This window comes from Vitis vinifera, chromosome 11 (genome assembly GCF_030704535.1).
Source record: "Vitis vinifera cultivar Pinot Noir 40024 chromosome 11, ASM3070453v1".
NCBI lineage: Eukaryota > Viridiplantae > Streptophyta > Magnoliopsida > Vitales > Vitaceae > Vitis > Vitis vinifera.
Genome location: NC_081815.1, coordinates 4464470 through 4490925, shown reverse-complemented (window position 1 = coordinate 4490925; position 26456 = coordinate 4464470). Strand labels below are relative to the sequence as shown.

Below are 26456 nucleotides of genomic sequence, written 5' to 3'. Positions count from 1 at the left end.
CTTTGAGTGTAATTCAACTTAGTTGGTTGTCGATTTGCACCCCTTACGATAGGGTCTACAAATCCAAGATTTGTCACACTTGTATAAGCTTTTGTTTGTTTTGTTTATCCCCTTGTACAAAGGAGATCTACTTAGCTCTTTTTTATCAGATTTGTATTTCATGAGGAGGATTTCTCATCATTTTCATGTTTCTTTTCTTATTTAATATATTTGTTTGTTTCTGAGTTATAAAAAATAATAATAATAATAATAATAATTGGGTGTATTATGGGGTGGTCAAGCCCTACTCTGAGCATCTAAATGGTTAAGCTTCAAGATGAGTATAAATAAGTGCGACATCAAACCTCATAAAGAGGATTAAAAGCAATAAATCAAGAATACGGGATGCAAGGTTAGAGATAATTACACCATACTATAAGTGATGGTATGAGTAAAGGCCATAAATAGATAGTTAAGCCCCACTATAAGCCTCAGGATGAGTAAAGGTCCCAAGATGGGTGTATTATGGGATGGTAAGCCTCATTAAAAGCCTTCAAATGATTTCCCACTATGAGCATCTAAATTGTTAAATTTTGAAATGAGTGTCAATAAATATGATCTCAAACTACTAAAGCAAGTTTAAAAGAAATGAACTAGGATGAATATGTAAAGTTGAAAATAGTTTTTTTTTTTTTTTTTTTTATAGGTAAATGAAGATTGTATTAAGGAGAAAAGAAAATATTCATAATGAATACAAAGCAACCCAAAGACCAAAAGAAGAGGCGCGAAGACACAAAAACTAGCAACCATGCCCTACAAATAGACTAACTAATCCACAAATTCTAATAATGACAAAGAACCATACCCAATATACAATCTAACCCAATCCTAAAAAAGGTTTAACAAAGAATTTTTAATTATTTAGCCCAAGCTTTCACAATTGTGAAGGCTGCCCTATCTCTCTCCATCTAAATGGTCCAAAACATACATAATAGAGCAACCTTTCAAGCCTTCTTTCTCTTTTTTCCAACAAAAGAACTAAGCTAGCTCAAGAGAAACCCCTTAACTGAAGAGTGCATCACCACTGTACACCAAAAAAAACAAAAATCAACTGTCACAAAACACGTGCTTTTGTGCAATGAAGGAGAATATAATCACTCATTTCTTCTTCTTCTTTGCACATGAAGCATCTATTAGAAATCCTCTAACCCCTCCTTCTGAGTTGATCCAGAGTCAAAATCCTGACTCGGGTTGTTTTCCAAGCAAAGAAGCTAACTCTCACTAAGACACAGGAATTTCATACTACATCACAGAGGAAAGGCTCTGCTCTCCTACTTGTCGAAGAGGAGTAGAAAGATTTTATTGAAAAGTGTGGAATTCCTGGTTTAGAGCCCTACTTTATGGGGCAATTTGAGGAAATCATGGGTTGTAGCCTATTTTAGTTATGTTTTTTTATTTGTTTAAAGAAAAAGATTAGGATAATATCTACAACTTTTATGATAATATCTCCCACCTTTATTTCCTACTTTATTTGGATTGTTTTTTCCTATTAGTTAGCTGCTAGAATCAAGGAGATTTTGTTGACAATCTGTTGTCATATTTCTTATATAAGACCCTTTGTAATCAATTGGATTTTCAAAATGAAGTGAATAGAGTTTTCTCCTCATTCTACAAGAAGTTACCATTATGTGAACCCAACCACACTATAATATCCTCAAAGCCCAAACTAATGGAGTGATCATACAATCTCCCAAAAAATACATATACTTCCTCTAACACCTAATCATGCAACTATCTAACAAAATAGGGCACCATCTACCATCTTCCTAGACATCAACCACCTAAGCATCTTTTGAAGACATTATAGAATACAAATCTAGAGATGATTCCCTTGAAGGTGCGTCCCCACACCACCCCCCCCCCCCCCCCCCCTCCTAACCTTCTTTTCCTCCTTTAAGAGAACCCTTTCCCTTTCCTTTGAGTCCCAGTACCCTACTTGCACCATGGCTGATAGTTTCTTAGTAGAAACATTACCAAAGACCACCCTGTTCCAAAACGTAAGATCCTATTTCAAGGCTTTGAGCTTGACTGCCAAAATGTGGCAAAATGAGCCTTTTACACTATACCCTTCCCACTAGTTTCTCACCAACTCTTTGAAACCTTCCACCTTCAACCACATGTTTTCAAATTTGAAGGGTGTTTTCCTAATCCCTCCACCATCAACCACACGGGTTTGGAGGGATGCTTTGGAATAGACCACTAATCTAGTTTCCCCAATACTTTTTTTTTTTTTGATAAGTAAAGCAAGATATATTAAAGAAGAGGCAGAAAGTTACAAGTATACAGGGGGTATACAAAGCAACAAGCCCCTCACAAAGCCAAAAAAACAACAAGGCTCACCACCCCTTAGTTGGACGCCAACCATTCCAGAAACCCTATAAGGGACATACGCTCCTCACCAATATACAATCTAGCCCAGCTCCACAAACTACAAACAAAAGAATTCTTAAGCTTTTGGATATCTAACACTCCCCCCCTAAAAGTTAGCCTATTTCTTTCCTTCCAAACCGTCTAAAAAATACACAACGGAATGGATTTCCATATCTTTTTCCTTTTCTTTCCCACAAAAGGGCCCCTCCAGCTAGTTAAGACCTCCTTTACAGTTTCTGGAAAGACCCACTGCACACCTGATAACCCAATAACAATATCCCACAGAACTCTGACTATTATACAATGAATAAGAATATGATTTACAGTTTCTTCTTCACGACCACATAGAAAACAACAATTAGGAAGTTGCCATCCTCTTTTCTGAAGTCTATCAAGAGTGAGCACCCTCCCCCATGTAGCCTCCCAAGCATAGAATGCAACCTTGGTTGGTACAGAATCCACCCAAATGCATCTAGAAGGAAAACCAATATCATTGGGTCTGGCCACCAATCTATAGGCTTCTTTGACCCTATATTTGTCATTCCTTCCACCCTTCCAACAGACTGAATCTTCCTCCATAGAGGGCTTGTAATCCCTCAGAACATGCAACAAGTTCCCTATCATATCCATCTCCCAATCATTAAAGTCCCTCAAAAATCTTAGATTCCACCCCCCTTTTACCAAAATTCTGATCCCACATCTCCTCCATAGTCGCATTCCTATGAGAAGCCATGGCATATAGGTGGGGGAAGTTTTGAGACAGCCTTGTACCCTTACACCAAACATCAGTCCAAAAATTGATTTTGCTTCCCTTCCCAACTATGAACCCCATGTTATCCCAGCACCAATCAGTTTCCTTCCATATTTCCTTCCATACCCCCACGCCGATAGCCCCATAAGCCCTCTTTGCTCTCCACCCATGACCTTCTTGCCCATATTTTGCTGTTATCACTTGCTTCCAAAGATCATCTTTATCATAAGCAAATCTCCAATACTTAAAGACAAGAAAACAATCTAACCTAGAAGTTAGTCTATTATTTAATCCTCCACACCAAGTAAATGTACCACCAAATAAAGGGAGATTTATCAGTTTCAAATCCTCAATAACCTCTTAAAAAACACTTAATAGTAGCTAAGAATCTCTAACAATTCCTCCTCTCCCCTAGGAATCTCACAACATTGAAGTCCCTTCCCACACACTAAGGATCATTCCAAAGACCTCTAATATCACTCAATTCATTCCAAAAATTTTCCCTTTCCTCAATCGGAACAGGAGTGTAAACCCCTGTAAACATCCAAATAAAATTATCCTCAAAATTTTTGAACTAACAAGAGACTAAGAACACCCCCTTCTCCATCTCACTAAGCTCCCAAAAGACCAAACTTCCCCTTATTAGCCCCTAACTACCATTGCCCGCCATGCAAACATCTACCCACGCCCAAGCTCCTCCCTAAAGAGGTCAACATCTGTTGAACCTTTGTTTCTTGAAAATAAACAAGGTCAGCCAAGCGTGAGCAAATCAGGGACTTGATGACTCCACACTCATCCCCCTCATTGATCCCTCTAGCATTCCAAGAAAGGATATGAGCTTTCTTGACCGACTCTTGCTAATTCCCAATTATTTTTTCCTCCTCATACATCATTTTAAACATCATGATGGACAAAGGCCCATGAGTAAAAGCCTTGAGATGGATGGTTAGGCCTCATTATAAGCCTTTGAATGAGTAAAGGCCCCTAGACAGGTATGTCGTGGGATGATCAAGTCTTACAATGAGTCTTTGGTTAGTTAAAACCCAAGATGAGAGGATTAATGCAATGTCGAACCACATAAAAGATTATTAGTTTCACCTCATTGGCAGCACTGTTTCTAATTCTAAAGAAGAGGCTGTTTATAGTTCTAAATTCTAAAGAAAAAACATATAGAAATATTTCTAATCAACAATACCAAAATAGACAATTAAACCCCTAAATAGTGAATTTCCAAACAAATGAATAAGTTCATGACAAATTTACTTATGATTTTCGTGGTGTGGATTACAAAATAGGTTATTGAGAGGGTTAAGGAAAAGACAAAAAAAATGATAGACAAAAGGAAAAAAAAAATTAATTTCACTATATTGGATTTTCTTTACTTGGAAACTTGGATAACGAAAACTGACACTTAACTGAACCCAATAGAATTATTTGGCATCACTAGTATTCTTTTGCTCCTTCACCCGCAATACTAGAGAACATATGACCTAAATTTGAACCCTCCTTTTAGTTGCTGAGGAAAATGTTGGAAAACAAAGTTCATGTTTGGATCCTAAAATGTACTCAGGAAATAGAAGAACATTACTATGAAAAATCACTTTCTCATATTTGATTTTCCATGAAAAATACAAAAGAAAACCAAATTAATTAAAATTTTATGTATTTTAGAATTATTTAATCTTCCAACAAGAAAAAATAAGTGAAATGATTTTTTCGATAGATAAAAAAAATAAGTAAAATGATTGTATAAAAACAATTTATTAACTTTAAATATATTTTTCATTTTCCTTCACTTTCTTTTCCTTCTATTTTTCTCCTCTGTTTTATTTCTCTTGAATTTTCCTCTAAATTTTCCAAAACCAAACGCAGCCAAAGTGAAAAAAAAATAAAATAAAAATCAAATTTCGGTGCAATGTTAGTAAAGTTTCAAAAAAATAAAAAATAAAAAAGAAGAAAAATAACTTTGTACTAGGCTCTGTTTAATTACTTTTCTTTTTCCACATTTTCTAAGAAACCGAAGATAGAGTAGGAAAACAAAATTAAATTGGAATGGAGAAAAGAACAAGCAGAGACTACTACTTACAATCTGGACATCCTGATCATCAAGCGAAATCGGTGGCGAATCTGGAAGCCTAACTTCCTTCGATTGCACCTGAGCCCGATCTGACGGCTTCGGAGGCTGCAAAACAAATTCAAATTCATAAAAAGAAATGAAGGGCGGGGTGAACGCCCAATACCTAAATCAATTTTCGCACAAAATGCCCATTTGGGTCGTGAAAAAACAACGGAAAAATAAATAAAAAGTAACAAAAAAAAGAAATGCGAAATCCAATAACATAATGGAATATCGAAGCAGCTGTCATAAAAATTTCAATTGATTTTCTTAGCAACCAAACAAGGAGAGGCCTGAATGCGGAGAACGTACGGGAAAGGAGAGGAGGGACTGAAGAGAGGAGAGAGAACTGCGAATGGCATGGATGAGCTCGACCCATTGGGCAGGCGTTGGCGGAGAGGGACCCAAAAGAGATGATTCGATTATAGAGAGCAGTTGCTTGGGAGACACCATTTCAACCCTAGAAGATCTAAATGGTTTGAAATGCAGGAAGTTCAAGCGAAAGAGAAAGAGAAAGGCGGGAAAAAAAAATGGGGAAGGTTCGGAAATGCGAGAGCGATAAACCCTACATGGGCAATAGCGAAAAACCAGCGAGGTTTAGCGAGGGTTTGGTTCAAATTTTTTGTGAAAATAATAACAACAATAAATATTGAAATTTTAAATTATTAATAATAATAATAATAATAACAAATATTATTAAAAAAAATAACTATTATGATTTTCTCTAGTCTATTAAAAAATTAAAAATAAAACTTTTAAGCAAAATGTATGTACTAATCTAAAAGTGGCAGAACAGTAAATTGGAAAGAGAAAATCATACGTTTTTATCATTTTTAAGAACCAAAGTGTCCCCACTTTTAAAAATATATAAAAATTAAAATTTTGGAATTTCTTACAAATGATTTATTTAATCAAAATTAAATTTTTAGTGAAATTTTTGTAAATTTAATATTAAATATATTTGTTTTAATTTTTTTATAATTTTTATTTATGATAATTTCATTCATGTTCCTAAAGCTAAATATATCTAACGATCATTATTTTGAAATTTTATTAAATACTTTTTTTTATTTTCAATCAAATAAAGGGTGAGTAAAAATAATAAATAAAAATATGAAGAGAGACATTTGCTAAAATTTCAAATTTACAATGATTAAGTATATTTAATTCAAATCTTATATAATTGACACTAAACCTTATCGCTATATCAAAAAATGTCACAAAATATTGAAACCAAATGCAAAAAGTATAATTTTTAAAATTGTATTTAAAAATATATTTTTAGTGATACAAAATCAAGGAGATCATAAAATCATAAATAAACAAGAAAAAAAAAATTACACAAAGGGTATAAAAACAATTAGTAACACCAAATAAAGAACCAAATAAAACTTTTCTTAGTAGATAATATATTTTTTACATGGAATATGAAGCCTTTATAGACTTTACAAATAATTTTCATTCAATACTCATCTTCAAGATTAGTAAATAAAAATCAATAAATAAATTTTAATTCATCATTTATCGATATTAATGTGACGATCTTTCATCATCTCATTTATAACAATTTTCCTTAATGGTCATCATATTAAAAGAGTATGTAAAACTCAATTATCATGTCCATTTGATTTGATGTGATATGAAATATAATAAGATATGAGATAGCGTATTTTATTCTATATTTAATTATTCTACCATTTATCATATTTCAACTCTAGCCAAATATGATATTAGATAAGTGGTAGCATATACTACTCATCTTGTAAAACAAATAATTTTAATTAAAAATGTTATATTTATAGTTTAAAAAAACTTGAAAAAAAAGAGCATATAATATATATGTATATAATATAATATTTGTATTTTTATATTTTAAATATTTTATCCATAAATATTAGTGATAAGGAAATTAAAAATTACTTATTAAATTATAAATTTTAAAATGATTTTTAGATACCACTAAATATGTAAAAAAAAAAAAAATCATACATTTTTTAATAGAAAAATTTATTATGCATAATAAATTTTATTTTCTACAATTATCCAATATTAAAAATTAATGTATTTTCTATTCCATTTTTTATTATCTCTATAAGCCAAATATAAGATCTTATTTGATATAGTAACTTGGGATATCATTCATTAAATATAATATTTAAAAGTTATTATATCCCAATGAAAATTGTATAATATCAAATGGGATATAATATTTTAAAACATAAGTCCTTTATACAAATAGGTATTTTCCTTTATTGTGATTTGAGATCTTTTAACTCATAAAGTAAGCTTATCTTATGGGAGAAAGCTTTCAGACGACATTTACAGTTCTAAAACTTATTTCTTAATTTTTATTTTAAATATTAAGGTTAATTATTTGATAAAATTAACTTAAAATTTATTATAATTCATCAAATTGATATATTTATTCTCATAAATTATAATTATGATTAAAAAAGTTAAATAATAATTAATGCAGTAGAGTAGCAAAAGAGATCATCGAGATAATTAGGATAAATAAAGGTAAAAAAATAAAACAAAGATGTAAACTTAAAAATAAGTTAACTATTTTTACTTATTATTTAAAATTATTATTTTTACTTTAAATCATATTATTTTATCAAATATACTTAATAAATTAAATTAAGTTATTAAATTATTAAGTTATTTTAAGTTATTAAGTTGATTTATCAAACACTCGTTAAATTAAATGAAATAAATTTTAAGTGTAACATTTTATATAATTGCTAGCTAGAACCCAATACTCATCCATCAAGAATGCCCTTAAACCTGAACCATATCTAATTTTCAATTTCATAAGAGATCCAATCATCCAAGCATCATATCAAATCAGAAGTCAAGACAAGCCACTCCATTTACATGTTGTTCTTCTTGTTACTTGTAAGTTGTCTCCCATCATTCTGTTGTTGTGATTAAGATGAATCATAGGAACAAGCGAGAATAGGATCTGTGGACGGCAAGTTCTTTGTTGTTACTACCATAATTTGCCTGTTGTGGAGAAGAATCTTCCTTTTTTTCTCTACTTTTGATTCCTCTCCAGTCATTTTCCTTCCCATAAAACAACAGCTCACCAAACAAAGAAAAGCTTCTATAAAATGACTTCTATTAGTTCTATAAACATTTTTCAACTTTTTTTATAAAATTATTATTATATATATATATATATATATATATATATATATATATATATTATATTATCTCTTGTAATTAATTTTATTTTAATAAGATATAAAATATTTATCCACTTCATGTCACATTTTAATTACCAATCATGATTTAGAAAACTTTTTCATTTTAATGATTAATTTGGTTTTGAAAATATTGACTAAACTTGTCTAAGAAAATATTTTGAAAATATGCCTCTTTTCCATTTTTTCTTTTGCCCATAAAAAAAAAAAATAATAATGTTGTTTTCATGGATAGTCACTTTATGATGAGATCTAATTTCCTTGTTCTTGAATTAATTGATTGAAATAATGAAAATATTTCAAATTTAAAAATCGAGTTTATCCTTTTTTTTTTTTTATCTTAAAAAGTAATCTATTTTTTTATATAAATGTTTTAAAATTATTTTTAGAAATAATAGTGATGGTGTTTTTTTAAAAAAATTTATGACCCGTCCGTGATATTTTGGAAAATGTGATTGTCTTCTGTAAATGTAATATATCATTCATGGTTGTGAGCTGACAGAGCCAGAAATATTGATCGCTTTCTCATCCCTTATAAAGTGATAAGGTCGTACTTTTATCATTCTTGTTCATCCTCTCGGCACCTCTGCAATCCTGAACCCCTGAGCGTTAATTGATAGCTCAAAATTGGATCCATGGGAATGGAAGTGATCAACAAGTATGTGACCATAAAAACCCACGTAGATGGTGCACCGCAAGACTCTGATTTCGAGCTCAAGACTGCAGCTCTTCGCCTGTGGGCTGAGCCGGGTTCCAACGATGTCATTGTGAAGAACCTCTATGTATCCATAGATCCATACCAGCTAAACCGGATGAAGAGTTATAGCTCATCGCATAGGACGATAAATTTTGCAGTGCCGATTAGTCCTGGCATGGTGAGTCACTCGCCATATTTATTATTACTTCCTGTTGATTTTCACGCTGGCCTGTAATGTTTTAAGTGGAATTATGTTGACAGGATATTGATGCTTATGGGGTGGGGAGAGTTGTGGCTTCTGGCCACCCGGAATTTGAAGAAGATGATTTGGTGGTGGGGCTCATCAGCTGGGGAGAGTATAGTGTTGTGAAAGGAGGCAACATGTTGAGGAAGTTGGATCCCATGGGATTTCCCTTATCCAACCATGTTGGAATTCTAGGTAATTAATTACTCATTATCACTTGGGATGATTCTCAAGAGCAACCAAATTCAACACTGGAACTGGACCTGCCATATAACTTGGACTGTCCAGATTTTGCATCTGCAGTCTGTTCCCATGGACTAATGACTGATTTCAAGGAATTAAAACTAGCCAAGTGTTCATTTGTTGTTTGTTCCTGCAGGATTCAGTGGGTTGACAGCCCATGGTGGATTTTTCCAGGTATGCAAGCCCAAGAAAGGAGAGAAAGTGTTTGTTTCTGCTGCTTCTGGGTCAGTTGGAAATTTGGTGGGGCAATATGCAAAGCTGTTTGGATGCTATGTTGTTGGATGTGCTGGAAGCAAACAAAAGGTGAAGTTCTTCAATTTCTTACCATAACCAATCCTAGGTTTATATGGACATCTTTAAACAGTTTAATTCTTAAACTGAAAAAGTGTGCTAAACTGAACAATTTAGGTCAATTTGCTTAAAGAGAAGCTTGGTTTTGATGATGCATTCAACTATAAGGAAGAAACTGATCTGAAGTCAACTCTCAAAAGGTTACAATCCCTGTCTGAAAGTTTTAAAACAAAAAATTTCTGTCCTTAAGTTTAGTGCATACCTAAGATGATCTTCTTACAGGTACTTTCCTGATGGGATTGATATATATTTTGACAATGTGGGAGCTGAGATGCTAGAAGCAGCAGTTGCCAATATGAACATCTTTGGTAGAGTTGCCGTTTGTGGAGTAATCTCCCAGTATACAGACAGTGGAAAGCGAGCTGCACCAGACATGCTAGACATTGTGTACAAGAGAATCACAATGCAAGGGTTCTTAGCTGCTGATCTGATGAATGGCTACACGGATTTCATTTCCACGACACAAGATTACCTAAATGATGGCAAAATTCAAGTGATTGAAGACATTTCCCAGGGCGTGGAGAGTATCCCATCTGCTTTCGTAGGGCTGTTTCGTGGTGATAATGTTGGGAAAAAGATTGTAAAAATTGCAGATGAATGATTCCTAGGGACACTTCATTTTCCCGGAGTAGCAGTTTGGAATATGAATGTTAAGTTCCCATGATCGTTCCTATGATTGTCATTAGACTAGCTAGTATCAATCATTGAAATAAGAAAACAATATCATAAGGAAAAGGATTGAACATGATACATCGGCATGTTTGGATAGCTAAATAGCTTTAAACTCGGGTTGCCCTCCATGTGAGACCACTTTGGAATTGGGATACACAAGAACCAAATTTAGGTTCAGCCTGCTACTAGACCTATGTTGTATTGGTATATGTTAGAAAGTTTCTTAAATTCTTAAACCGTATAAATTTCTTTTCGTAAAAAATATTATATAAAAAACTTTTTATATTCATATGTTATTTTAATATCTTATATCTTTTACAAAATAAAAAAAGTGATTAAGACTATTTCTATAAATATTTTAGGTGAAGGAACATGTTCATGAAATGGAGATGAACCTTTGAAGAATGCCTAATAGAGCAAACATTTTTATAGTTTAATTTATAGATGCAATGAGTGGAAAATGAAATATCTTAAGATCCAATGACAATGGAATACTCTCTATCATTTGCAAATGTAAATATGATCACTTTATTAAAACTTGGTATGTTTGTATGGAAGCTTCTTCTGAGAGGACCCAACCTCGGGGAGTCAAAATATTGATAAAAAAGTCTATGTAGATGCGAGATTTTTTAAATGTATTATGGTACATTTCACCTTTAGAGATTAAAGTAATGAAAATCCTAAATAAATTTCTTGATTTTATATTGCCGTGAGAGGTTGGTCATCTTTTGAAGATGCTTGCCTAGGATTATATATTTCAATAAATAAGTGAGGAGTCCTGTGCTATTTTTAGTTAGAAATGTGTCCCAAAAGTCAACCTCTACTTCATTTCTCCTTGGCCCGGTTTCAGGCCGGAAATTCATCATAATTTCATGCTGTGATTTTGATCGAATTTAACTCACTATCGTAGATTGAGTCGTCTCACGTCTGCGGGACCTCCCATGATACGTCCCGCCATATTCACCTTCTCAAATGATCCAAAAAGCCGTCATTAACTATCGAAGTAACACCCTCAATTCCCTCCTAAAAAAATGCAGAGCTCTAAGCCAACTCAAGCAAATCCATGCCAACCTCCTCCAATCTCACCTCCCCGAAAGCCCATTTGCAATTGGACAGCTTTTGTCCCTGGCGGCCACCTCCAACAATCCTTCATTCTTTTCTCATGCTTGCTTAATTTTTCAGAATCTCTCTCTTCGAAATATCTTCATGTACAATTCCATGATTAGAGGGTATGTTCTATCGCATTCACCGACACGCGCCATTTTATGCTATTTAGACATGTTAAATTATGGCCTCTTAGCCAACAACTACACTTTTCCACCATTGATTAAGGCTTGTACGACTCTTGGATCGTCTTCAAAGTTGATTGGTTGTTTGGTTCATGCCCATGTTGTTACGTTTGGATTCGATGAAGACCCTTTTGTTGTTAGCGCGCTTATTGAATTTTACTCCTTGAATTTTGACATGGGCACTGCTCGAACATTGTTTGATAGAATTCCCAATAGGGACGTGGTTTTGTGGACTGCAATGATTGATGGGTATGGGAAGATGGGGGATGTTGAGCATGCGAGAATCTTATTTGAAGATATGCCTGAGAGAAATGCAATATCCTGGAGTGCAGTAATGGCAGCTTACTCAAGGGTCGGCGACTTCAAAGAGGTGCTTTGCCTATTTAGGCGGATGCAAGAGGCAGGAACAATGCCGAATGAGTCTGTTCTAGTGAGTGTTCTTACTGCCTGTGCTCATCTTGGTGCACTCGCACAGGGACTGTGGGTTCACTCCTATGCTAAGCAATGTAATTTTGATTCAAATCCAATCTTGGCTACCGCATTAGTTGACATGTACTCAAAATGTGGTTGTGTGGAGTCAGCTTTATCAACTTTTCAGGGTATTCCCAACAAAGATGCCGGAGCATGGAATGCTATGATATCTGGGGTTGCAATGAATGGAGACGCATGGAAATCACTTGAACTCTTCAATAAAATGATCTCAAATGGGACTCAACCCACAGAGACCACATTTGTTGCTGTCCTAACTGCTTGTACTCATGCAAGGTTGGTTAAAGAAGGCCTCAAATTGTTTGAGCAAATGAGTAGTAACTATGGGGTTGAGCCTCAGCTTGAGCATTACGCGTGTCTGGTTGACCTTATGGCCAGAGCAGGTATGTTAGCAGAAGCTGAGAAGTTTATAGAAGAGAAGATGGGTGGACTTGGTAGAGGGGATGCTAATGTGTGGGGAGCTATGCTGGGTGCTTGTAGAACTTATGGAAATATTGAGGTTGGGAACAGGGTTTGGAAAAAGCTTGCTGACATGGGGGTGGCTGATTGTGGTACTCATGTGCTTTCATATAATCTCTATAGGGAAGCTGGCTGGGATATGGAGGCCAAGAGAGTCAGGAGATTGATCTCAGAGGCTGGAATGAAGAAGAAACCTGGTTGCAGCATAATAGAGGTTGATGGTACAGTCGAAGAGTTCCTTGCAGGCGATCTTTCTCATTCACAAGCACCACAAATATGTAAAACACTTGATTCCTTGTCCAATATTGGGCGTTTGGAGTGTTACAATGGTGCATAAATTGTTGAGGTCTTCTGCAGTATATTGTGGTTGGACATTCTTATAATGAATGCCCTTTCTCAGTGCAACTTTACATGCTTGAAAATTATTGTATGGTGCTCTTTGGAATACAAAAAATAATGAAAAGAGTCTATTGCAGCTAGGTAATGCTGCTTCTTTTTCTTTATACAAAGTTTCTATTCCAATTCTTCAGAGATCGTTCTCCAGTTTTGCATTTACTTAAATAGTAGTGAGTGTACTGAAAATCATTCAATCAGTTGGAAGATGGCAACTGAGCTTGTCTAAGGTCAATACAAACTTACCAATTTGTCATTATGGGCTTACAGAGGCACCCATCAGTGTAAACAGAAGGCCAGTTGATGATTCGAAACTGAGGTTTTTGTTAGCTCGCAACACTCACTCACTTCAAACCTAGACTATGGTTTTTAATCACTCCTTCCCTTTGGTGTATATATTATTCGTTGGTGACCTCATAGGCCTCACCTTTAAAATGAGCGTGTATAGTTTAATGGAGCCCCCTACATAATTAAAACATGTCTATCTAAGTGAAATATCACTCCCATCCAACATCGTGTTCCATGAGATTGCAAAGTCACAATTCCTTACAAAGTCAGAGAAATAGAGTCCCATGATGGGATTTAGGATCTACCTCTAATATCATTTATAATGAACTTAAGACACGTTTTAAAACTATAATGATCTATTAGACATGAAACATAGATAAAGGAAAGGAAATTAAAAAATAATTTTAAAACTAACAAAAATAATTTTATATACTTTTAAAATTCATTTTACTTAGTTTTATATATATAAAGATTAAATAATTTTAAAACATAAATATTTTTAACTAATTTTAATTATATTTTATTTTTCGTATATATATTTCATATAAGAAAATCAAATTTTTTTTTAACATTTTTTTTTCTTTCTGGACTACTTTTCTTTAATCATACAGAAAAATAATGTTTTTTCCCCTTCTGCATTGCATTTTAAATGCTATATTATATGGATTTTTTTTCTTCAGTACTGCATTTGAAATCGGATCTAAAATGAATGTAGTTTGTTTGGTTGATGGAGACATAAAATAAGTTCACTTCTTCCTGTCGTTCATAGGTCACAGCTGGAAATGATGCTTTTATCTGTCCTCCATATACTTTTGGGTGAGTGCAAGGAACATGTATGGGCCCCCTTTTCTTCCTTAATAAGATTCTCTGTTTCATGAAATTAAAAAGTCAATCTTCCCTGGAATATTAGCTTGAACAGGTCGTTGGAAGAAACACAATTCGTAGGAAAAATCAATTTCATAAGTCCATGGATTCAGTTTCTAATATGGGGTCCTCTAATTTTAAGGCTTGCTGCTACCCGCAAGTTCCATGCAAGGTGCAACAAAACAAATTAATGGAGTTTAATTTGGAAATGTTAAATCAGCTTTATAAACAAAAAATAATAAGGATAAAGCTTTAGCCATGGGGCTTGGAGGTTCATTGGAAAATAAAAGGGTAAAGGCAAACAGTACAGACAGGTATATCTTTCCCTTCACCCCATAACTTGTGTATCCATGTTGTTATTGCAATTGGCAAGCCTCTGTTATTAATTGAGCAGCGGGGAACTGATACGTGAATCCAGTATAAGGTAGAAGCTGGGAGCCTTACTGTGGTTGCTTGCTGGTTCTCAAATGTCAGGCACATTGGTTTCTCTGGAAATCTTCTGCTGATAACAAGCCAGTTATGAGGCGGTTGAGCCTTTCAGCACCGGGACCAGGCCTGAGTATAGAGACATTAGCTATGATATCATGTGGGGCTGTAATGTTTGTGTTTCCTTCATTGTTGAACCATCCACCTGGCACGAACCCATCTGCGCTTCGACCCAGTAGCTCCTTATCAATCTTGTCAAGAACTGGTTCATTCCTGCCAAATTTCCTCGCAAAGGGGGCATTGCTGCCTATCATTGACTGGTAGTTGTCAACAGTTAGGAAATGTGGGTGCTGCTTCGGAGGGTTGTCCCATGAAATGAAGTGGAGGTCATGGTTAACTGTTGTGTTCCGAAATTCCTCTGCATTGCAGATAACCGTATGGAAATACCCTTCAGGTGAAGAAAGAAAGTTGGCATAGTACATGAGGACTATTCTTGGGAGGTTGTCCCAACCCCATAATGTATATTCCACAAAAGAGCGTGAGAGCATCATCCAAGCAGAACCTGAGAAAATAATAAACACAATAATGACTAAATAAAAGCTATTCATTCACATTATTTCAACTAAGATGACAATTGAGGGGAAAAATAAAATAGTATAGTCATCAAACTTCTAAAATTTTCAGTATTGCAACAAATTTGAAAATTTTCTTTGTAGACTTCAAGCTGACCTTGCCAGGCTCATGCAAATGTCTGGTCCTTAAATCCCATTACTGAAAATACACCATTCAGTGTCCACACCTTCACTCGTATGAAAAAGGGTGCAATGGCAGGGCAGTTTAAGGTGTAAGACCGCTGGACCAACATTTTCTTTTCCACTGCTGAGCTGACATAAACCAGACCTGAAGCAGGTTGGTATACAACTATGACAGAGAAAAGGCATGTGGTTGACTTGAATGAACTGTCAGAACATGGGCCAATTTCATGTTAATTGGATTTTCAACCAATTGAACAAAGGACCCAGTAGCACAAACCAGGGCAGCAAGCCTTTCCCAACTTTTTGGAGTTGGCTTTAAGAATTCTAGCCTGATCCATCAGGTTCTGAAAATTCTTTATTTGCATCTGGCTCTCAACTTTAAGTCATCCTCTAAAAATTGAAGCCATATCCTGTGGTCACTGGAATGTGACAATAGAGAGGCTTCCATGAACCTGATGTGAAAGCAGTTGGTGGCAAGTACTGAAACTCACCCTGTCAATTTTGCAGTTCAAACTTATGCAACCAAGGGTTAACCCCCTAGAGAGCCCATAGATTTGTAACAGTTGGTAAAAGGCCTATTTCAATATACACCTACACCCATCTTTAGGTACCAAAAAGAGCCAAATGTGATACCCCAGCCCCCACTCCACCTAATGCTCATTCAACTTCCCAACACAGCTCTGATATTTTATTCCTAGAAAAGTTTATTTCTTTCACAAGCTAATCAATACATATAATAATTAGGCCATTGGAAGAATCTGGATCATGTCAAAGGACAGCTTTGCTGTCCACACTTCTTTCCTTATTTTAACCCACACTTCTTTCCTTATTTTAGCCTACAATTGTTTCCTTATTTCTCCATTTATTATTCTGTACAATTAGCATATATTATTTGACAGATTATAATTTACATGTATAGGACTAGAATCATGAGGGAATTTATTTGCTTTTATTTGCTTTCCATGTATAGCATCCTTGTAAAGTCTATATATAATATACAAAACTCAAGGCCAAAGTATTAGGCCATTCACACAATATTTTGACATGGTATCAGAGCTTGTATTTTGAACCTAGAGTTTACACGCTTTCTAGGTTTTTCTTTGGGTTTTCTCGAATTTAGCCCTAGGGGCTCTCGGATTTAGCCCTAGGGGCTCTCGGATTTAGCCCTAGGGGCTCTCGGATTTAGCCCTAGGGGCTCTCGGATTTAGCCCTAAGGGCTCTCGGATTTAGCCCTAGGGGCTCTCTGATTTAGCCCTAGGGGCTCTCGGATTTAGCCCTAGGGGCTCTCGGACTCTAGCCCAGCTTTAGTTTAAGATGTTTGTGAAAAGTAAGAAGCAAGACAGAGTCTCTAAGTCATCTACGGAATCTGAGTACTGGGCGATGTCTCTTACTTGTTCTGAAATCATTTGGCTTCGAGGTTTGCTTGCGGAGTTAGATTTTTCTGAGACCAATCCTACACCTCTACATGCCGATAATACAAGTGCTATTCAAATCACGACCAATCCTGTCTATCATGAGCGCACAAAGCATATTGAAGTGGATTGTCACTCTATCCGTGAAGCCTATGAAGCTCGTGTTATCACTCTTCCACATATTTCCACTGACTTACAAATTGCTGATATCTTCACCAAGGCTCTCCCTCGTCATCGACATTGCTTGCTAAGTAACAAATTGATGCTTGTTGATCAACCTGCATCAATTTGAGGGGGGCTGTCAAAGGACAGCTTTGCTGTCCACACTTCTTTCCTTATTTTAACCCACACTTCTTTCCTTATTTTAGCCTACAATTGTTTCCTTATTTCTCCATTTATTATTATGTACAATTAGCATATATTATTTGACAGATTATAATTTACATGTATAGGACTAGAATCATGAGGGAATTTATTTGCTTTTATTTGCTTTCCATGTATAGCATCCTTGTAAAGTCTATATATAATATACAAAACTCAAGGCCAAAGTATTCGGCCATTCACACAATATTTTGACAGTCATTAGAAACCATAATATCTTCAGATCAAATTACCAACTGGCATTACATTTACCCCAACAAAATGTCACCTGCTTACTAAAGTGGTTTGATACACCGCAAAAATACATTCATAAAACTCATAAAGTGGTTGTGTTCAAGTCCAATAAGCCTTTCAAGAGTTAGGCTCAAGAAAATATGCTGTGCAACTCGGCTAAACCTATAGAAATCATACCAAGCTCAACAAATTCATGATTTCAGATCATTTTATTTCATTAAATTGGAGCCAATACGAAGTTCTCTAAATCCTAACATTCTGAGACTCAAGAAAGAACATGGGGTCTTGGTGTTGTGAGCTTTTATCCTATCTCCCACTAGCATTTCACACCAAAACAAATTTGGCAGTAACATATGCCAAATGTCTGTTGACGAAGGTGTAGTTAATTAGTTCGTAGAGCATAATTGTTTGAAAGTCCTAATGAAGTTTTTGACAAACTTCAATGAAATGTCAGTTGAAATATGTTCCAAGGACCTAGACATTGTAAGAATAGTTACTAGTGAGAATGACACTGTTAGAATTTAAATTAATAGTTCAACCTCACTTCATGCCATACAAAATACAACTGATAAAACCATTGACAGATATCTGAAACAGAGATTTCTAGGCCTAATGCCAATATGTGCAAATGCTAAACAGAGTGATACTGAAGATGGCAGCCACAACCACTTGAAGAGATAGGGTAATTGGCCAGTTTTTGGTAATACTGCACAAATACAAGCCATAAATGTGAATGCTCTGCTCTATGTTGCCAAGACGATTGCGGGCAATGTTGTCAAAGGCAAAAGGCTATGTCAACGTGATATGACTCCTTTTAGCATAAGGTGAAACAAGAAAAACAAGGTGATAATATGACTGTAGTAAGGCAATAAAAAACATACATATATGTACCTATTCTATACTTAACCAATATAAGTATTATCTTTAGCAATCAACACTAATAATTTTTTATCCCTTAAGGTGTCTTATAAAATTAATAAAATAGTAACAATTATTCAAAATGTTAAATATTATACCACATATCATTTGAAACATTATATTGTTTAGAGAAATTGATCTTGACCAAATGCATATTCTCAATTCCAAACATCTAAAAATTAGAATAAACAAACAAAATAAGAGCATGAACGTTTTAGAGAAGTTTTAAGCATCATCATCATAGTCATTATTGAAATTAAAAATGTCATCACTTCCATCAAGACAAGATTGATAACCCTTCGTCTCATTATTACTGTGATTGATAATGTAGTATATCATCTTATACTCTGTTTAATTTAATGTTAGATTGAATTAAATTACAATATGTTTAATCTTAACCTATGGTCAAAGGTGGTTTGCCTCTATGCCTTAAGCCTTATGCCAAGGCAACCACCTAGGCATCAACTCTCTGAAGCAGCCTTGTCGGGATCTTCAAGAGGTGACTTTTATCTACCTCACCTAGCTTGGTGGCCAACGCAACCCAGGCAATTATGCTACCACATTTCTATACCCTAATTATTGAGAGGCTACACTTCTCAAAGACTACTTTGACATTCTAGTTGGAGGAAAACCAAACTTAATAAATGTAGAAAAGAAAAAACATGTGGATTTTCAGCCATGATATGAAGCATAATCAATATAAACCCTCACCTGTAAACAGTCTATATGCTGTTGGTACACTCCTTGTTTCTGTTGCCCAAAACACATCTGTCTTTTTTAAGCTATACAGCCCTGGATCTATTATAAGAGGCTTGGCTCTTTGATACCTATGAATATTCACCAGATGTAATCCTATGAGCAGAGTTGTTATAGCTCACAAACAGAATACACTCTACTTTAGAACTGAATCAGGAAAAATAAACTAATTTTCGAAACAAAGAGAGATGAACGCGTACTCTTTCCATCCAATATCACTGGTATGCTCGATAAAATTGAGGTCCCTTGGAATAGTTGACAAAGTGTGAAGTAGATCTGTTGTGTACATAGAAGAACACAAAACCAAAGGCATCAGCCATGGACTGCAGCTTATAGAAAGTAGCCACTTCTTAGATTATATGAAAACAAATAACGGGAAAAACAATAGAACAATTTCTGGGTTCAGTGCAGTGAGCAGTGATGGAATTGATTTTAAAATGGTTATAAAGATGGAGCTCACAAGACAACCCTTCCAAAACTACAAGTATAACACAACGCTGCATTTTTTAGCAAACGAATACAAAACCGCTAGCAATCTGGAGCCAGTCCAATTTCACCCAAAAAGAAAATCATAAATTCTTCCCCTCCCTCCCAACAACCACACGAAGAATAATTCAGTACCCAATTATAATATAGAAATCACAGCTTAAAACGTAAATACATAGATGAAATCAAAATCACAAACCCACCCTCCACCCCCAAACCACTAGCAATTCGAGACCCAGTCCAATTCCACCCAAAAAGAAAATCATAAATTCCTCTCCTCCCTCCTACCCACCCACACAGAATAATTTAATACCCAATCTGATATAGAGAGCACATCATAAAACGCCATACATAAATAAATAAATAAATAAAATCAAAATCTTAAAAAACCATTCCTCCAAAGAAAAAGGAAAGGAAAATTAAAATTTCCTTACATACCATCTTGGGTCACCAGAGGATAGTCGGAGGCACTCAAATTGATGAACCAATCCCAATCTCCACCTTCCTTCATCAAAATCGCCGCAGCATGAAGCGTATTACTAACCATAGTAGGCCCTCTATACGTAACCAAATTGGCCCTCACAATCACCCTAACATTACCCCACCTGGAAAAAACAGATTCGTTCTTCACAAAATTCAACAACTCCAATCTCTCCTCGGGCGAGGCCTTGAGGTCCAAATGCACAGCGTACTGGTTCCATGGATGGTACAGAGCCTTCAGCGTCCTCCTCAAGCTCAAACCATCCCCCTTCGACCCAGAAATTAAGTAAGCAATTCTGGGCACAGAATTGGCGGAGCTCGCAGAAGCCAACCCCAGCTTCGATTCCACAAAAACAGGGTTCTGCACCTTGATGGGTTGGCGGTGAAACGGCGAGGTGGAGGTGGAGGTGAAGATCGCTAGTACAACAAGAAAAGAGAAGACCAGAAGGGAGAAAACCAGTGGAAGGAACCATTTCTTCTTCTTGTGCTGAGGCTTGTTCTCCATAGTTGAGACTTGAGATGGGTTTGTTGTGGGCATGAAAGTAGAAGCAGAGCGAGCGAGAAAGGGCGGTGCTGGCGTCGATGAGACACCACCGCAGTTCACGGAATCAATGATGGCTGTGGGGGTGACTGACTGGCGGTGGCGGTGGCGGTGGCGTTGCGGCTGTCAATTTTGCTTTTCCCGACGCGCGACAGGCGGAGGTTGAGATTGAGTTGAAAGAATTAATTTCCATCTGAGATGGTTGAAGTCTAGTACATACGGATACGATTCTTTTTATTTTTAATTTTTTTTTTTAATATTTTTACTTTTTAGGTGGAACTATAAAATATTAACTCTCTTTATCATCCACAGCCTACGGCCGCCAGCAATGATAGCCATGGTGATAATCCATATAAAATGAACAGAAAATAAATATAAATATCCATTTTAAAAAAAGAGTATAAAAAATGATAACCTTTTTTCCTTTTTTAAATTTACACCTAAAATAAAAAATTAATTTAAGAAAAATCAAAACATTCCATTGATTTAATTACTACCATAAATTAATAAATTAATAGATAAAAAATAATTTAAAGTGACTCTCCTGATATACATAACACACAATCATATATATTCTAACTCATAATCAAGTTGATCTTAATGACTCGATTGTAGTGGCCTATTTTCAACCTTCTTTTAACTCAATAAACCTTCATAACTTTAAAACGTGTTTATATGATTAAAGAAGTACGTGCATGTGAAGTGTCAATTTTTTTTTTTCATATCCAATATGAGATATTACAATTAACTTCATGTAAACGAGATATTTTCGTTGTATCCTCAAATTTATGGAGCTAAATGGATAAACATTTCAAATTTTCTTACTTGATTTTATCCATTCCACACCTTCAACTATGCAAAAAGAAAAAGGGTTCAGGAAATTTAAAAGATAAATAAAATATCAATTTATTAATGGAAAGGGAAACAGAGGGATTTGAACCCTTGGTACAAAATACTTGTACAACGAATTATCAATTTGCTACTTAAAATGACTTTAATTGTAATGATTTGCTTTCAACCATGTAAACATTATATGTTTTTGGATCAATAAGCCTTTGCAGCTTTAAATTACATTTGCATGATTAAGAAAATCATATACATATAATGTTATGAACTTTTTCCTCTATCTAATGTAAGATATCATAATTACCCTCATGCTAATATAACATATTTGTCACATCCTACAAAATTGTGGGGGTCAAACAAACATTTGTTATAAAACCAAACAAATTCCCACATTTGAGTTGAGGATCAACCCCGATATCATTTGTAATGACTTATTGCTAATGATGTAAATATTATTCCTTTTAGGCTCAATAGATCTTTACGACTTTAAAACATATTTACATAGTTAAGAAAGGTCTATATATAGTATCAAAAACTTTTTTCCCTATTCGATTTGGGATGTTACAATAATTATGAATATAATTGGAAATATAATTTAACAATAATTTTCATTCAAACTCCTTGAAGTTCAAACATACTTAAGGCTAGATGCCCCAACATTCCCTTTAAGGATATGATAGTCATTCCATACCTTGAGCCCTCGATATTTAAAGTGTAAAGACTCAAATTGCCAAATTTTTGTTGGAAGTAAGTAAAAACATCATATACTTCTTAAAAACTCAATTTTAAAAAAACTAACACATCAAACCAACTTCAAACTCAAACAATTCAAATAATCAACATTTTCTAATATTCAAACAAAATACCAAAATAAATTTCTAAACCCAAAATCCTAATAGAGATTAATTTCCCATCCTAATCATTACTTCTTATCTGAACTTAGAGTACTTAAAAAATAATCAACAAAAGAGAAAGAGCTCAAAACTCATGAGGAACATTGATATAGTTTTATGGATAAAAAAATTTTCAAATATGAATACAAATAAGGAAATACAATTTAATCATAAAATCCTTGAAGTTTGACCATTTAATGCAAAAAAACAAAAATAACATTTTATTTAATTTGAAAACAACATATAAAAAGAAAAATTTTCTTTTACAAAATTTGTATTAATTTTTTTTATAAGGTTCATGATAACTGTTAGTATGTTAGATGTTTTAACCAATCTATTAGTTTTAACAAATAATTTGAAATTAAAAATTTGATCCAACTAATAGTAGAGACCAAAATAGGTATGATTTTTCTCGTTAGGTGAATGAACAACACTTAATATGGTTAATTTGTTAATGAGTTTAATAATTTTTAAAAATAATTTATGACTCCAAATTAAGCCAAACTTAGTGTATTAAATTTGACAATGACTTAAATAATTTTTAAAAATAATTTTAAAATAAAAAATAGTACCAATCGGTACAAAAGAATGATCGACAAAACCAATCTAACAATTCTATTAGGGGGTTGTTATTTGCAACATTCCTTTTACTAAACGTAACACTTTTTTGTCATATTTTTTTTACATATACCCTTTTTAATAAAGAACTCTCTAACCTCTTCTCAACATATTAAACCTAAATTCTAGTTGATTAAGGTTGCGAATCACATACGAAATATAATGAATGATGAAATTCAATCACCTGATGACAATTTTTAAGTAAGATTTATAACTTTCATTTTTTTATAAAGAAATATATATATTTATCAAAAATAAAATAAAATCGGCAACCTAGGTGGGGTTCCGACGTCCTGGGAGGCGGCAACGGCGGCGACGGTGGTTGGGCTAAATTTTTTGCTTATAATAATTATAAAAATTGAATTTTTTTTATTGTTTATAATAGTTACTAAATTACTTTTCATTTATAATAGTTAGAAAATTCCTCATGACATAAATTTTTGCTTATAATAATTATAAAATTCTAATTATTTTATTTGTTTATAATATTTACTAAATTACTAATTTTTTGTAAGAAAAATTGAGTTATGAATTTCACATTAAAACATTGAATATAATAAAATCATTTTACATAATTTACTTTTGGTGAAAAAATCATTTTATAATTTATTATTTAAAGAAATTATTTTGTTTTAAAATATAAGAAGGATATGAAAAACAATTGAGTGTGAAAAAATAAAAGAAATGAAAAGAAAAAAAAAAACAAAGTTTATGTGGGGTGGGGGATTGGGTGGGTAGAGATGAAAATGAAGATAAAAATAAAAGAAAAAGAATGTTTAAATACGGGGTGGGGTTGGGAAAAAAAGAAAAGAAAAATAAAATAAAATAAAAAATGGGTGCAATTGGGACATGAGGTTAGGGAAGAAAGAGGGGAGAAGGAATAAGGGAAAATAGTTTAGGAATGTAAAATGTTACATTAGTAAAAATGATGTTAAAAATAACAATTGGATTCTATTATTTCTCTTCTATAAATATGTACGTAGAAATAAAAAGTGAAAATCAACATCTCACCATCATCCCATCATCAACATCCACGGTGAAGCTCACCACAAGTGGCTATTGTTGCTTTGACGCCGGCAGCACCAACGCCATCTCTCCACCAGGACACCCATCCTTCCACCCTCATTTCAAAAGCTTCAACCTTCTTTCTTACCTTTATATTGGGTTTGCATAGTAGTTGATTTAGGCTCGTATATTTATTGGATATTAAATTGGGCTTTGATAAATTATTTTCTATGATATGTGGCCTTGTTGTTCTCTTTCATGGCTTGATTGTTTGTTGAAAAACACAGTGCATTGGTCGGAGGTAGATGGAGTGATTGAAGACAAGACATGGGCTCCAAGCAGAAAGTTGAGGGGAACTTGATTGGGATAAAAGGGGGAAGATTGGAGCAAAGAAGAGGAGGAACATGACTCTATTTTCTCTGTAGTTTCTGTGAATATTTGTGGTAGAGTTGATAGTTTTTTTGGATATTATTTTGAGCTTTATTTGGGAAGCAAAAATAAAATAAATTAAAATACTTCTTTTTAAAAAAATATTTTGTAATTCAAATAGAAATTGTTTTCTTTTTTTTTTTTTTAAATAAAAAATGATTGAAAGACTTTTGTAAATGATTGTAAGAAAATCATTTTGGTTTAGAATTAATTTATAAATTAAATTGTAAAAGGTTTTTATTTAAGCAAAATTCTTTTTGATAAACTTGTAATTTATTTATTTAAAGAAAAGTAAAAATTCTTTTTTTTTCTCTTTACAAGTAAAATTGTAAAACGATATTCTTTTAATAAATGTTAAACAAAAATTCTTCTTAGATAATTTTGTAAAATCATTTTTTTTAAGGTAAAATTCTTTTCCAAGTAAAAGTTGTAAAAGGAAAATAAAAATAAAAATTATTTTTTTAATAAAATTTAAGATCTTTTTTTTAGATAAACTTGTAAATTTTTATTTATTATATTTATTATTTGTTTATTTTTGAAAAAAGTTGAATTCCTCTTTTAAATAAAATTAGAAAAATATTTTTTAATTAAAGTTAACAAAAATTCTTTATTTAAAGTAAAATTGCAAAAATCATTTTTTGAATAAATTTACTGATAAATAAAATTATAAATGGACTTTTTATAAATAAAATTGAATCGAGATCTTTCCATATATGAAATTTGTAAAATATCATTTTATAATAAAAGTCAGCTAAAATTCTTTCCCTTTGAATAAAATAGTGAAAATGCAATTTTTTTAAAAATAAAATTTAAAGTTCATTTTTTTAAATCAAAAACCAAATTGAAATGCTTTTATAAATAAAATTATGAAAAACCATTTTTTTAATAAAATTGGATAAACATCTTTTATATTTTTTTAATGAATTCGAAATCTTTAAATTGAAATATCTTTTTATAGGGTCAAAGATTATTTTTTAAGTCATAATAAAATTGAAAAACTTTTCGATAATTTTTTTAATAAAATTAAATAATAAATTATTTTTGGTAAATAAATAAGGGATTCAAGTGTTTTCGTAAATATTTTTATAAAAGTCGTTTTCTTATTACAAATCATTTCTACTAATAAAATTAAATTGAATTTTAATATTTTTTTTTGCAAATAAATTTGTAAAATTCTTGTTTTTTTATAAATGTTATAAAAATCAATTTGCTTGAAAATAAAATTTAATAAAAACATCTTTTTAAGATAAGTTAGAAAAAAAATATCATTTTTCTAAATAATTTATAAAAATCACTTTTCTTAAATAAAAATTAAATCCAAATACTTGAATAAATAAAATGGTAAAAATTCATTCTTTTCCTAGAAAAAATGAATAAAAATCATTTTCTTCTAAATAAAATAAAATAATTTTTTTTTAATAAAATTGCATTCAATAAATTCTTTTAACATCAAGGAGTTAAATAACTTTCTTTAAAATAAAAATTGAATCAAATTAAAATTGAATCAAATCACTAGTTGAATATAAGTGGAAACCTTTTGTTAATGAATAAATTAAAATAATTAATTCAATTTTTATTTATTTTTCAATGTGAATGAACCCTTTTTGAAATATCTTGAAAATATGTTTAATCTTTGAAATAATAAACTTTTCTTTCAATTAATTTAATAAATCAATTTGCATGTTTCTCCTATTCTTATTTTGCATATTCTTGCAATTTGATTTTCATCTTGAATTGTATATATTTATTTGTATCATTTTGTTCTTAATATCATAATTAAATAATTAATTAATTAATTGTCTCAA

General features: G+C 32.9%; 4 protein-coding genes across 5 annotated transcripts in view; 2 read left to right on the top strand and 2 right to left on the bottom strand.

The window, feature by feature from the left end:
• Positions 1-5900, bottom strand: part of LOC100266475 (nuclear pore complex protein NUP205) — an 82139-nt gene extending 76239 nt beyond the window's left edge. The window contains exons 1-2 of one of the 2 annotated variants that reach the window (XM_010658120.3): positions 5589-5900; positions 5247-5342 (exon numbers count right to left, since the gene is read on the bottom strand). In XM_010658120.3, the coding sequence (XP_010656422.1) occupies positions 5247-5342; positions 5589-5729 (237 nt within the window). In that variant the 5' untranslated portion in view covers positions 5730-5900. The remainder of the gene's footprint in view (positions 1-5246; positions 5343-5588) is intronic. The other variant, XM_010658121.3, reaches the window with a different exon arrangement.
• Positions 5901-9002: 3102 nt separating this feature from the next.
• On the top strand, positions 9003-10815 carry LOC100264475 (2-alkenal reductase (NADP(+)-dependent)). Its single transcript, XM_002285131.3, has 5 exons — positions 9003-9357; positions 9441-9618; positions 9803-9969; positions 10075-10157; positions 10240-10815. Exons 1-5 carry the CDS (start codon positions 9118-9120, stop codon positions 10616-10618), a joined length of 1047 nt encoding a protein of 348 aa, XP_002285167.2. The 5' UTR covers positions 9003-9117; the 3' UTR covers positions 10619-10815.
• Positions 10816-11967: 1152 nt separating this feature from the next.
• On the top strand, positions 11968-13263 carry LOC100254394 (pentatricopeptide repeat-containing protein ELI1, chloroplastic). Its single transcript, XM_002282027.4, has one exon. It carries the CDS (start codon positions 11968-11970, stop codon positions 13261-13263), a length of 1296 nt encoding a protein of 431 aa, XP_002282063.2.
• A 1286-nt stretch (positions 13264-14549) lies between these two features.
• Positions 14550-21110, bottom strand: LOC100242189 (beta-glucuronosyltransferase GlcAT14B). Its single transcript, XM_002285123.4, has 4 exons — positions 20278-21110; positions 19554-19629; positions 19309-19424; positions 14550-15459 (listed from the first exon to the last, which is right to left on the bottom strand). The coding sequence occupies exons 1-4, from the start codon at positions 20855-20857 to the stop codon at positions 14942-14944; spliced, it is 1290 nt and encodes a 429-aa protein (XP_002285159.1). The 5' UTR covers positions 20858-21110; the 3' UTR covers positions 14550-14941.
• Between the last annotated feature and the right edge of the window lie 5346 nt (positions 21111-26456).